Source organism: Vulpes vulpes, chromosome 9, assembly GCF_048418805.1.
Source record: "Vulpes vulpes isolate BD-2025 chromosome 9, VulVul3, whole genome shotgun sequence".
NCBI classification, from domain to species: Eukaryota; Metazoa; Chordata; class Mammalia; order Carnivora; family Canidae; genus Vulpes; species Vulpes vulpes.
In genome coordinates, this window is record NC_132788.1 from 7,807,441 (window position 1) to 7,821,990 (window position 14,550).

The following is a 14,550-nucleotide window of genomic DNA, read 5'->3' on the forward strand; positions in this document are numbered from 1 at the left end:
ATGGTAGCAGATCCTTGAAAACCTGCAAGTGTAGGGCAATCAAACATCAACAACACCTGGAACCCAAAAGCCGCATAACAACACAGGTAAAGAAAAAGTGTGGCAAGTACAACACATCTTTGATGTACATGTTATTTATTATTTTCTATAATGAGGAGGACGGAACATGTTATTTTCCCTTTTTCTGCCTCATTATCATGACTCAGCAGAAAGCACCAAGTAAGGAACGGGGACTTCAGGAAAAGTGGAAAGATCAGTGAAAACAGCAGAATGTGGAAAAGAAAAAAGGCTCTAGGGCATGTGATGTGATGAGCACTGGGTATTATACATAATTGATGAATTACTGAAAACTACATCTGAAACTAATGCTGCACTATATGTTGGCTAACTGAATTTAAATTAAAAAAAAAAAAAGGAAGAAAAAAGGCTCAACAATATTACACGATTTTAGGGAAGGCCCTGAAGATTGACACAGAAGCGCCAAATGTAGATGTGAAGGGAGCAAAGAGGAGGATGAAACCATTTAAGGAGTGTAAGAGAAGGCTGATGGTGCTCTCATACTTTGAGATAGCATTTTCAAGGAGACGCCCTAGAAACTGTGGATGAAGATGACAACCATGGAAGAAGTGTTAACGACTGCTACAGCGTGAGGGAAAGAACGGTTTGGTAACCAAAGCCTGGCTCAGGACCATTCTCCTCCATCCCTTTTACTTTTGCTCTGCTTTGACCAGAATGCTCTCAAAGTTGAAGATGTAGCTTTTCCCAAAGCTGATCTTAGAGGCCACCAGGTGGAGCCCAACAGTCACAAAAACAGAGCCCCCTCCTCAGCCTGATTTGCTACTTTTAATAGCCAGCTAAAGCCATATTTAAGTCCTGAGAAGGACTTAAATGTCTAAGTTTCAAGCCAGAGGATTATATAATTCAGCCTCTTCTTCAGAAGAGGAGCCTTCAGATAAGGAAAATACTCTTAATAAGGTGAAATTACTCCTTTTGCATAGAGGAAAAGACTGGATAGAGCTATTTTTGAATTTGCTAATCTTGTAGACTATGCATCAATGAAACTAATTTCTCCTGTTTTTTTTCTACCAACCTCATTATTATCTCATTTTCCTACTAAAAATAATTTAATACAATTTAAAGATCACCTCCCCAATTCATAGCTACCTCTTAAGAAATTCAGTATCTATCAAAACTGAATGGAATGGTAAAAGTATAGTATTTCCTTCTAATGGTCAAAAAATATTTCTAATTGCCTGATAACTGGAACTTGACAGGTCAAAGCTGGGAGATAACAATACCAGAATAGATGACAGGCTCCCCCTTCCCCCAACCATGTCCTCCTCTACCACATGCCTCATCAATCAGAACTTCCCCCACCCTTCATCTCACCCAGTCACCCTCTCCAATAGAAGCTGCTGTCCTTTGCTTATTAAAATGAGCAGCACTGTGACCCTTTCTCTAGTCCTCATTTCAATGGCTTCCCAGTAAGCCTAGACTATCCCATATTCAACCCCAAATTTCTCAATCCTGCTCTACCTGCACTGACCTATTTATTTTTCCTTCTCCCCATCCCTTAAAGCTACCAAAGTTTGCTAGAGCAAATAATATAAATATATCTATTTGCTCTAGGTCAATTCACATTATATATCTTCAGTTAGTCTAGAGTGTTACCAAGAAACACTATCATGTTCCTTATGGTAGATCCTATAAAGCTTTTCCATTTTCTTTAAGATTTATCCTTAAATATTCAAGAAGAAACTATGACAAATCTAGGAGAAAGTGACCATGATATCTCCATGCTCATGAGATTCTGGAAGGAAAGGCTGTGACTATAAACTCTACATTTTAGCACAGTAGATTTCACAAAAGCCTGAGAAAATATAAACCTGAATTCTACTGTAAGAGTTTCTAAAGGGAAAGATGATTTAAGAGGGTTGGGAAGCTCTTAAAACTGTAAATCTGATTACATAATTACAAATCATTCCAGCGAGGAAGCCAATGTGGCTTTTTAAGTATCCTGGACAAGAGTCTCATACTAAAAGGAAAAGTACTAAATATGTTGTGATGTATAACAAACAGCAGTGATCCCTACAAGCCAGCAAGGGTTCACTAAGAACTGATCACCTTGGTTTTTGCTAGCATTACAGGACTAAGATTCATGCAGGCATATGTGGCAGATATGATGTATGGCGGTAACCAAGGCTGAACTGAGATCTCTCGTGATAGCTCTAAGAACAAGATGAAAAATAACTTTCTAATACCCAAAGGTCTCCGGTCCTATAATAGTCTTTGGTCTCCCCTTAACGGGAGGCACCACAGTGCCACTAAGGCCAGAGAAGCAATGCTTACACAGAAGGGGGCACCAACGTTGATGGCCTCCTAACCAGCCAGGAAACTTTCACTGAGAGTCCTTGTCCTAAAAGAATTCATGTCCAAGTAAATACCTTGCATAAGCAATACAATACAAACGAGCCAGAGCTACAATAATGGTAGTACTATTACAAACTATGGGAGCACCCATGAGGGAAAACTCGGGGAACATTTTTCAAGTAGACAAAGGAGTTATGTTTAAAGTTGAGTTTTTCAATAAATAAATAAAGTAAGAAACTAAGTAAGCAAGTAAGTTGAGTTTTTCACTAAACAAACAGCAGAAAGGAGAAATTCACTGCTGGGAAAGCAAGTGTAGTGTGCAAACGTCCGGAACTACCAACACACACAGTCAGCTTGGGAAACAATGAGGCATAAGAGAAGGGAAGAGCAGGAGCTGGGGAGACTGCTCACAGTGCACCGGGTTTAAATGCCATTGTCATCTCCCCAACACTCAAGTCAGACATCTGCGCGTTCACCCAAGGTTCTGTCCTTCTCCAATTGGACAATTTCCAATGGGTCTAGGAGAACTCACCTTCCTCATCCCCCTCTGAATCTTTTCATTCCTTTTGCAGCCTTCACTACAGTTCATCTATTTCCGGTTCTCCCCACCCCCACCCCCATGTTAACACAATAGCCTGTTAGGACTGCCTGCTTTCAGTTCCATCCTCTCCTGTTCTCTCTGGACTCAATCAGAGTGATCTTTCAGCAAAGAGGCTTCTGTTCTCCCAGAAACAATCCCAGATTTCTCCCTTTGCCCATGTCCTCTAAACTTCCAGAAAACTACTTTATTCCAATGGCAGAATTTACAATATTCTGTTTCACACTAAAGCTAGAGCTAAAAGACAGGCCATTCAATCTGTCTGCTTTATCCACACTCATTCCCAGAGGCTCAAGTCCCACAGTTCCTACCCCCTGGGCAGTGGGCCATGCGACCCTGGACTACTACCTCTGGTTAAAACTACTGATCAGGACAAATAACTGTCTCAAGCTAGAACAGTAAGATTTTCTACCCTAGAAATAACTGTATCGTGACCCAGACTTCAGTGTGTGACCTGCAGAGGACGGGCAGTGCTAATTTGGGGATCATGTATACTTTTGAGCAGGAAGATGGCTGCTGTGTAGAGAATGCAAAATAATACAGCTCATGTGCAGAAAGGGTATGGAAAAGATAGCATGTGGTAGCTGGCTTATCAGGATGGCTAAGAGAGAAGCTGCAATTCTTTTGCTACCTTGTTAGTTCTGAGATCCCCATCCATTTCCTGCCCTGGGTTTTAGAAGAACCACCAGTTTATTTTTATTTATTTTTATTTTTTTTAAGATTTTATTTATTTATTCATGAGAGACACACAGAGAAAGGCAGAGGCATAGGCAGAGGGAGAAGCAGGCTCCCATGGGGAGTCTGATGCAGCACTCGAACCCAGGACCCCAGGATCATGCCCTAAGCCAAAGGTAGACGCTCAACCACTGAGCCATCCAGGCATCTCGAACCACCAGTTTGTTATATTAATTTCTACTTTTATTTAAATTAGCTCAACTAGGCTTCCATTTCTTAGAATCAAATGAATCCTATGATGTTTATATACAAGTCCTTCTGGGTTAGGCTATAATTTCTTTGAATAAAGAAACCATACCTTGTTTACCTTTGTATTTCTCACATCAAATGGCAGAGCAACTTACACATAGTTGATCAATGCCTGTCTCATGAACTGAATTTAACTACAGAAGGAGTAAATGACCCTGGACTTGAATAAATAGTAGCAATTACAAAGACAGAAGAAGTTTGAAAATTTTTAAGAGCAGAGTGCAGGGGCAGGGAAGAAAATCAAAAGGAAGCCACTTTGGCTAACCTCAGCTTTTGGGCAGAGTTTCTGGGGAAGCTAGCCACAAACACTCATAGCCACAGCAAGCACCACCTTCAAACTCCTGGTCCAAACCCAGCAAAGATGAGAGAGGGGGCCCAGGCAGTCCTGGCATGTTCTGATCAGGAAACAGTGACCTTGGGGCCTAATGATCAGTAACCGACAGCCAGGACAAATGGCAAGGCGACCACCACCAGGCCCAACAGCTGCAGTCCGCACCCCTCAGGAGAGAGACACCATCTGAGAACTTCATCATGAGCACCTACCACATTTTCTTTCTTTCTCCAGATAAATTTTCTCTTCTTCACTAAGATCTTAAAAGGCATATTTCCATAAATGACACCTTTTACTGTCTTGACACTAAGAAAGTAGAGAAAAACTTAGTTGTGTTTTCCATCCCAGGATAAGGATCTTCAAATATTTTTATTTTGAGGAGTACATGATTAATATGTAGCTACTCTTTTCAAATGTTCTTTCTTGCAAACATCCCTGCTGCTTCAAAGGCTTGACTCCTTTTTCAACTGTCACGGTAATTTACCCACAAGGAAAGAGTTCTTGATGACATAATGGCTCAGCTGTGAAAAAGGAACCTGTAAGACCATTCCAGCAATAAGAGAAACTCACATCATGAAGATTTCTTGACTACACCCTTACAATTTCATAGCTAAGGAAGTAGTCCAATCAAGTATACACAATGGGATAAGACAGGCAGATAAAAGGCAAGGCTGGATTTCCTGCTTTTATGTGAAACTCTTCCCTTTTCACTTCCAAGTAGAGTGTGGCAGGCCCAACCAACAGGGGGCAGGTGGCACAGCCATTATCAGGCCTTTGGACTTGATGGTGAGAAACTGGCAAGCCTCAGAGGAGGACTATTTAGGACTCAAGGGGTTGACATCACTTTTGGATAACAAGTTAGGCTTAAAAATTATGATATTGCAATCACTCCACTTGAGCACAAAAAAGTAGAGTTGTTCCTGAGTGGCTCTGAGATCATATAAATCACACTGATCTTCACATCACTGAAAAAGTGGCACAGGACAGTATTTCTTAAATGGCACAAGGTGTCACACACAGAATTGATTTGGCTTACTTTGCTAGTCATAAGAGTCTTAAGAATAGAACAAATCAGATAAAAGCAGTACACTGTGGCCATCCAGTTAGCGTTGGTACTTATAACTACAGGACATTCCCAGAAGGGCCCATCCTGTACAAGTCAGATGGCCAGCAAGCAAGTCACCAAACTGGCTTAAAAGTAAGTGTCGTAACAAACTTTTCTAGCTTGTACACCTTTATTTATTTGTTTTTTTGCTTGTATAGCTTGTACACTTTTATTTATTTATTTTTTTGCTTGTATACCTTTATTTTCATTTTGTGAGATGCATAAATCAGACGCCATTCATATTAAAGGTCTAAAGATATAGCTAAAACTTACTATTGCTCTTCTTTCAAAATGGATACAATTGTAAGAATGTTTTGTAAAAAACATGTACAGCTTTTGATCAAACAGCTACATTCAGCAGTTCCTTCAGATCAAAATGAAGTGGTTATCCATGATGCTCTATGACTCCATAATCTATATTTAAGTTAGACTGGTTTTTGACAGCTTCCATAAAAACATGGTACCCCTTCCTACTTCCAGTCAGGTAATTTAATTTTTAACACCTGAAGTAAAACCTCTGAAGGATCGATACCAAAAAAGCATATCATTAAAATATACTTTCATATTTATATTTTTTGGCCAAATTATAAAATTATTATATATGATTGGCAGATAGTTGTTGCTGATATATTATTCTTTCAATGTTTGTGAAAAAATTCAAAATAAAAAATAATTTTATGCACCATACAATCACAGGTTGATCCTTGAAAATCTCCAAACATTTTTTGAGCTGGTGGACTTTCAGATGGGAAACCTGGTCCCAGTCTTGAAGCTACAAGAGGTTAAGTTTGCCACCCAAGGTGGCTGGAACTGTCCTAGGCATAAGGATGGGATTCTGCTTCAGAGAGGAGAGGCCTTCTCTAAAGGGACTGGTAAAGCCCCTGAGAGCAGGATGGAGAGGAGACAGGATAGAGGGTCTTCGGGGGGAGGACCGAGAGCCCTCTGTAAGACCAGCACTCCTCTGTGTTCACCGACAGGGGAAGGACTGCCCCAAAACAGCAGTGGGTAGCTCTGAAGAAAGAACTTTCTTTCTTAGTAGTTTCCAGATCCTGAAGAGGGGGCCCAGCAGGACCCTTGAATGGATCCTGGAGTACCCAGGATGCCAGGGAGGTACATGCCCTTGGTTAATGAGAAGTCCAGGCCAGTGGTCCCAGGTCCTGGAAGGCACCAGTCAAGGCGTTTTGCAAGGACAGCCCTCAACTAAGACGGCCGGGCCCACACAACCACACTGCAATTGGTCACACAGGCTCCATAGAGACCAGCCCAGAACTACATGTCCTGGCCTCAGCGTTTGAAAGACACAAAGCAGATGCCCGTCTCGATGTTGGAGAACACGTGCGTGACTTGAAAGCAGACATTGTTGCTCCACTGCAGCATGGGAACAGGCATAGTGGAGAACTGATCCAGGACAGTCTGATTGGCATCAGTCAGAGACACAAATCTCAATCTTGCCACTATCTAGCAGCTCAGGCCACAAATCCTCCTCCTCTAGATCAAGAACCTGCTTTTTGCAACACCAGCTAGTCTGCAAGGGGGCCCCAGGCACCCCTAACCTGCTGACCTCCACCACTCAGCTGTCTCCACCGTGCTGCCTCATATTTGTATTTTAAAGCACGGAAGACTGGGGTCCCCTGAAACGCCTGGAATTTTGCATATTTTAACACTAGCATCTGAAAGGAGGAGTCTGATTGTTTGATACAACAAATTCTTTGCAGTTCATAACTACAAACAGGGTTCATGACATAATGGGAAATAAGTAGAGACTCAGGATGTGCTTGTTTGCTTGTTTTATGCCCCAAACCAAAAACAAACAAAAAAAGGTGACTGCCTGGCGATTCAAGGAACCCACAGGTGACCAGTCCAGGTGGTAGATAATAGCAATTTCTGAAAAACCATGACCCAAATATGTCAAGTACTCATGTTTTAAATAAAGAAATAATAACTAAAATACATAAAAGAGTTTACCAAAAGGCCACCTAAACTGAGTTCTGACAAGGCTCTGTGGTTTTTCTTACTAAAGATCACCTACCCCAGGGCAAAATTGCTGTCCTCCTTCCAGTCCACGATGCGGCAGATGAAGAGTGTGTTGGCATAATCTTTAGGCCGAGTCACAAAATCCTGGGGACAGTCCTTGAGAGGCACATAAATTCTAGGCACTCGGTGGTCCGAGGGAGAAAACAGGGCATATTTCCTAAACAGTTCACTGTTCTTATCAGCCAAGAGTTTGAGAAAGCCAGTTGCTGCTCGGGAATGTTTTTTCTCCGAGATGTAAACCACCTGAAAACACCAAAGATATAGTCAAAAGTTGTTTACCTATAGGACTGAATAACAGAAGAAGTCAGCAAGATATTATCTGGTCAACTAGCTGAGCCCAGCAGTTTGTCTAGGTCCCAATGAAGTGCCTCTCATGATGCTCTGTGACTAAACACATATTTAAGTTGTAACAACTTAAGTATCCAGGGAGCATATTTATGCAGAGAAAACCATGCAATACATGGATGAATCAGATGAAAGTGCTTATATAACCAAGACCTATGTCTTAAGGAGGTATCTAAGACTCCAGCAGGGATGTATGGTCCTAAGAATTTGCTCTGCATTACATTTTTCTGACATGAATAACATAGTAGTTGCTTTTTAAAAATGTTATTAAAAATAAATAAGGAATTGGTCTTTATTATGCCTTTAAAACCTGGAAACCAGGGTGCCTAGGTGACTCAGTCAGTTAGGCACCTGCCCCTTGATTTCAGCTCAGGTCATGATCTCAGAGTTATGAGATCCAGCCCCATGGCAGGCTCTGAGCTGGGCGTGGAGCCTGCCTAAGATTTTGTCTCCCCCTCTCAAAAACCAAAAACAAAAAGGTTGGAAACCTTTTCACCTTCCTTCTTTCCAACATTAAATCCACTCTTTCATTTCACCAGGCAAAGATTCAGGCTGCCACACCACTACAAGGACATACTACCTCTACCAAAAGAGAAGCATTCCTGAAGAAAGTGAATCCCCTCACTCACCCTGGAAAGTCCTTTCTGAACTGTTTCCTTTTCCCACTGCAGACTGTCTGCACTTTGGTCTCTTCCCTGGAATTACTTGCCAGCATTCCACTCTGACCCCTGAGCCAAGGCTCAGACTGCTGGTGAGCTGGCTACCACTCTTGTTCATGTCTCTGACTCCATGTGGGGCTTCAGCCTGTCTAGCAAGAATCTCCAACCAGTCAGCATGCCTCTCCTCTGCCCCAGGGGCACCTGGCTGCTGCTCCAATGGACACCTGTCCTCTCATCAAATCTCAGTCCCATGATAGGCTCTATGTTCTCCTAATTCTTCCTTCTTCTTTGAAAAACACCACTCTGTTTTGAACAAGCTGCTGTCTCCTCTGTCAGGAATCCTTGATCTTGTCCTCACATAGGCTTGTCTATCCCAGGCCCTTTGCACAGAGACTGTTCCTTCTTCATACACAGCCCCTGAATGAGACATCCATGTTTTCCTGTGCTATATGGTCACATTCAGACCATTTACTCTTCTTGCTTCATGCATGGGTCTGTGTCCTTCCATGGTTCAGGCTATCCCTTTCTTGTTACTGTCATCCATGGACCTCCTAGCTGCTCTACAGTACTGGCTTACATCTCCATGCAAATGACTCAGCCAATATTTTGCCCTTATAGTCCTAGTATCCCTTCAATGCTGGTGGCCTTCACTTCCATTCCATTTCAGCAACTCATCCTCATGGTTACCCCTCAGCATCTTCTGGGTCTGGTCCAAATCTTATCATCTCAGACTAACCTGTCATCCAGCTCCCTTACTCTCCTGTGCTTCTTCACCACATCAAGATTACTAGTGCCTTGACCTCAGCCTGCTCTCTGTGTCTGTTTGCTATTTCTAATGCTTGAATCCTTTCCTACCTCCAAGGGACATCATGTTCCATCGCTTCTAGTCTTCTCACCTCCATCATCAAATGCCTCACCTCTGTTGGCCTTCCACCACACCCACCCTAAAAAAATCCTCAATTCTGGGACAGTTCAGCCACTGCTATTCTCCAACCTCAAACACAAACTATGGAGTCCATCAGAAGAGAATTACAATGATGCATATGGACACCATTACACATTTGTGTTATACAATTGTTGCTCCAATCTCAAAGTCTCTACAGTATTTTTTAACCTGTTCCAGTCAGCACCATCTATAAGCCCACTCTCTTGATGATCCTCTCCTTCTAGGACTCCAATTATCTGAATGTTGAATCCATTTTATTGCCCCACAACTTCCTGAAACTCTGTTCACTTTTTCCAGCCTATTTTCTCTCTGTTCAGATTGGATAAATTCTACTGACATGTTTTTGAGTTAGGTAATCCTATGCTGAGTCACCTCTACCTACTACTGAGCCCATCCTGAAAGTATTTTATTTCTGTTATTGTATTTTTTAGTTCAAATTTCCAACGTGGTTCTTTTTTTTTATAATTTCTATTTCTTTGGTGAGATTTTCTATCTACTCATTTGTTTTGAGAGAATTTTTAATTGCTTGTTGAAGCATACTTATGATGGCTGATTTAAAATCACTGTCAGATAACCGCAACACATTGGTGTCGGCATCGGTTAGTTGCCTCTCCTCACTCAAGTGACAATGTCTTGGTTCCTAGTATAACAAATGATTTTCTATCACATCCTGGACCTTTGGCTATTATGTTAGAGATTCAAGGTCTTACTGAAATCTTTTATTTTAGAAGGCAGGTCATCCTGCTTTGGTTTAGCATAGAGATCCTGAACTATTTTGTGGACTGTAGTTCCAAAGACAAATTAATTTGCAGAGACTTTGAAGTACTATTCTGATGTTTAGTTAACATGGAACCACTGGGGCTCCCACTGGTCTCTGCCTAAAGGGGTGAAAAGAACTTCTTCAGGGCTGGCCACCTAGTCTCTCTAGTATTGATTAGGAACAGATTCTTATCCACGTCCATGCAGGGACAAAGAAACTTCCCATTTAAGGTTTTTTGTTGTGGTAGGACCCTGGTGCCACCTGATGACCCACTGTCTCTGGGTGGGAAAATAGTGTCTCAGACTCATGAGATTAAATTTTCTGAACCACACATCTGCTGTGGTAGGATCCTCCTTACTGGGATTCCCTAGCCATCTACTACCTCTGTGGGGGTGCAGAAGGGGGAGAAGAGAAATCTCAGGCCCATGGGGACAAAGAAACTTCTGGGGCTAGGTCACTTCTTTGGCAGGAATCCCAACTGCCAGAGCCACCAGATGCCTGGTGTCTCTTGATGGGGGAGAGAAATCTCAGTTGTGGCAGGAAAGGGGAGCCCTTCGCCTAGCCACTTATAATTGTCAGCAAGGCTCCCAGTTAATTCTTGTAGGTACTGCCAGGAGTGCCTGGTGTTGTCAGAGGGACCCCGCTAGATCTGACTGAGGAGCAAGTCTGCCTGGGCCCCTTTCTATTGCTAGGTTAGATCCAGAAACACTGGGCCTGGTCCTCTTCTGTTGGTGGAGGGGTTGTAAAGTCCTCTGCTGCTATGTTGTTCCTCTTGCTCTCAAGTCTCTAACTAGCTTGTCTTCCTCTCTTCACCTTTCAGAATTCTCCTATGGTTGCCTCTTGTTATTTTCAGGGTTTATAGTTTTCTAGTAGGAAAGAGCAAGGAGAAACGAGTCTATGCCATCTTGTCTGATCTAGAAGTCCTTGCTTATTGTTTTACTATCTGACAACATGAGAAGTGTATGAAGCAGCTTACATTACTTGTGATTCATACATTAGTTGTAGTAATAATGACTTGACCACACAAGTGTTGTTTTGCCTTGTGATTTTAGATTGAATTTACTAAGAAACTATCCAAAACACCCAAACAAACCCAGCAAGAGAGAGGGGACCATTGGGGTGCAGTAGCAAATTGTAGAACACAAGTTCCATCTTCAGAGGGCTGTCTGTACTCAGCTCTGACTCAAGTCATTGAAGAATGTGGCCTAGTGTTGCTGGATGTTTTGTTCTGTCAAGAGAAGCCAGGAGACTTTCTTTTTTTTTTTTAAGCTGCTTAGTCAAAATTTGTAAATGCTGCACAGGTCACACAAAACATAAGCCTGTAAGCCATCTCTAGCCCATAGGCTTTCCATTCATTACAACCTTCCATACCTAGCATGCTGCCTGCTATACTTTATATGGTTAGTATTAAAAATGCTCATTAAAATGACTGGACAGGCAGTTGAGGGCAACATATGTGTAATACGATTCAGAAATTCTTCTTGTCAATATCCAAGAGGTACTGTGCTAACCCACTTGCTAGACTGTGTGGCAACACTACAACTGCAGGTTAAACATGCTGAAGGATGCCTCTGTTGGAGAAAGCCTCAGGCTTATTACCACCTACTGAACCACTTCTTCTATCCTGAGCCATTTGATAGCCAGGGTCAGCTGTGTTTGATCCCTTATCCAAATATGCCACCAGCATATATAACTGAAAAATAAAATTGAACTATGCAAATCAATAGGATGCAAAAGCAATTTTGTATCTACAATAACTAAATTAAATATTTGGAAAAAACTAAAAAAGACATTTAAAACCTACTTTTAAATTAGATATAGACATGATGACAATAAAAAAAATTGAAGCAAAAAACAAGAATCTAGGAGTCTATGTTAGATTGCTTCACATAGTACCTAAATCCTCACTCCACTTTACATAACCCAAACTGGAAATCAGATATGACACATTACCAGTGTGGTTTAAGCAGAAAAAGATAATGTAGAACTTCAACAAACACACCCACACACAAAGAAAAGGCTTTGGACCTTCATCCAAACACAGGCAAATCAACATATATGTATATCTTTAAAATTACACAAAATATTAGCTTTTTATGGCTCCTTGCTTCCACTGACTTTTCTGATTAACTGACCAACTACAGCCCTAACTGAATTGCATGAGACACCTTTGACAGGTAGTTCAGGTGACAGTCATTTGGACAAATGCAGAAAATCTGTAGGCAATGACCTTTGCTGATCTTTGCAGCGACTTCTCTGGTGAAGCTCTTGTGTCCTGTGACGTGGAGGTGCTTTCATCTTTTGTAACTAGAGCATCAGCATCCTCTTTTCCTAAATTAAGAAGAGAGAGGGAAAGAAGAGGAATCAGTTAGACACGTATCTATTAGGCATACAGATTCATGGGATTTTTTTTTAAAAGATTTATTTATTTATTTATTTTTAGAGAGAGAGAGAACAACATATGCAAGTATGCGAGCATGAGCAGGGAGAGGGGCAGAGGGAAAGACTCTTTAAGTAGACTCTGGCTGAGCCCATGAGATCATGATCTGAGCCGAAACCAAGAGTCAGACAGATACTTAACAACTCAACCAACTGCGCCATCCAGGCATCTCATGGGATTTTTAAATTCAGAGCATCATTTACCCTAAACTACTCATTTTGCAGAAAAGGAAACCCAGGCCCACAGTAGTTAAGGGACTTAGCTAAGGTCAATCACATCACCAAATTGCATTAATGCTCACACTCAGCAGGCCACATTTGATCTATTTAACGTTATTCAAGTGCTAAGTGTCATACAAGTAGAGAGCATCAAACTATGCTGAATTGAACTAATGGGCTTAGTGTGTGAAATGCCAAGCAAACTAGATGTGAAATACTGTCCCAGCCCACAATGAAGAATAGAGATAGGTTAATTTATTATGCACATCTGCTGAAATCAAAATAAACATTAACTTTTAAAAGTACTTTGGTACCAGCCATAACAAACAAAATGGTGGAAAATAGATTATATTTATTAAATAAATAAATAAATAAGCCAACCCTGATTTTCCTGGCTTTTCTTAGTGACATTATATAAAGAGTATTTAAAGTCTTTTAATGTTTAATTTCCTTTCTTAAGAAACTTATAAAATGCACATTCACCCAAGAAACTGAAACCACATCTCCCCAATAAAGAGGGAGTCAGGCCCTGTACCAGAAGTATTAAAACCACTCATGAACAAATGCAGCAAATGACACACTTTTGAACATTTAATATCTTGTATTTTTATGTGGTAGAGTTCCCCCACAAAATATTCTTATCCAACTATACTGGAGTTCCTGGAGTCTAGGGGTCACAACCAATTCATGTGGGCCCCACTCCAGACAGCTAAGAGACTTGCACTTATCATCATTAGACATGACCAAGGCCAAAATAAATAAATAAATCCTTTTCACGACTGGCCGCTTCTTAGCAAGGGCTCAGCTTAAGGCCAAGTTTTACCATTCTGAGCGAACTCTGGAAACAGTGACATGATCTGACCTACTGGGGCTTAAGAATGATCAACTGTTTGCTTTTCCATCTATGCTGAAATATACCTAGAATAGTGTCCACTGAAAGCAGAATTCTGTTTTCCAAAAATAAAAAACAAACAAAACCTTTCCCATTGTTGATCAGCCTGTCCATCAGTAAAAGAGGATATTCATCTTTTATCTTAGACCTTAGTTCAGGATTCCAAGATCATTAGATGCTTCCAGAACAACATCTTTTATACTCTTGGGGAGAAAAAAACCCCACACAAGTTCTTAATCTGCACCACAATGTATCTTGCCAATGTGTTCTATAGAACAAGATCATTCAGGAAAAGTTAGGCAGCTGGAAAAACTGTGAACCAGGACACTCTACCCAGATATCTGCTGTCTGAACTTTCAGTCTCAAAAGTTGGCAACCAATACAAGGTAGTGAGGGGTTTTCTAAGGCAGCCCAAATCCTGAGCACACAAACTTCCATCACAGTCACTCATGGTTCCAACTTAAAATGACTGTTGCTTTAATTCCATTCCAACAATAAGCAAGTCTTCTGTTCCAAAGGTTACGCCAAGTTGCATCCAAAGAGCGCTAGCAATGGAAGACAGCTCAATGCACTGTTGGGGATTTACCCCAAAGATACAGATGCAATGAAATGCTGGGACACCTGCACCCCAATGTTTCTAGCAGCAATGTCCACAATAGTCAATCGTGATTTTCAGATATCACACCTGCACATGACCTTTTCAGCTTCTGGGTTTATAAGAATAACCTGACAGAAACGAAGCTTTGTTCGAAAATGCATTCCAATACATTAAACTGAGTTTATATCCCTGCAGGTAAGCATCATAGACATGTTCAATGAATGTGAAGAAACGCAATGCCAGATTAAAAAGGTGAATCAGGGATCCCTG

At 41.3% G+C, this 14,550-nt stretch overlaps 1 protein-coding gene across 5 annotated transcripts in view; it reads right to left on the minus strand.

The window, feature by feature from the left end:
* Nucleotides 1–14,550, minus strand: part of DIS3L2 (DIS3 like 3'-5' exoribonuclease 2) — a 339,592-nt gene that overhangs the window by 175,987 nt on the left and 149,055 nt on the right. For all 5 annotated transcript variants that reach the window (XM_072719168.1, XM_072719171.1, XM_072719169.1 and 2 more), the window contains 2 exons: nt 12,363–12,463; nt 7,418–7,665 (listed from right to left, as the gene is read on the minus strand). In XM_072719168.1, coding sequence (XP_072575269.1) covers nt 7,418–7,665; nt 12,363–12,463 — 349 coding nt within the window. The remainder of the gene's footprint in view (nt 1–7,417; nt 7,666–12,362; nt 12,464–14,550) is intronic.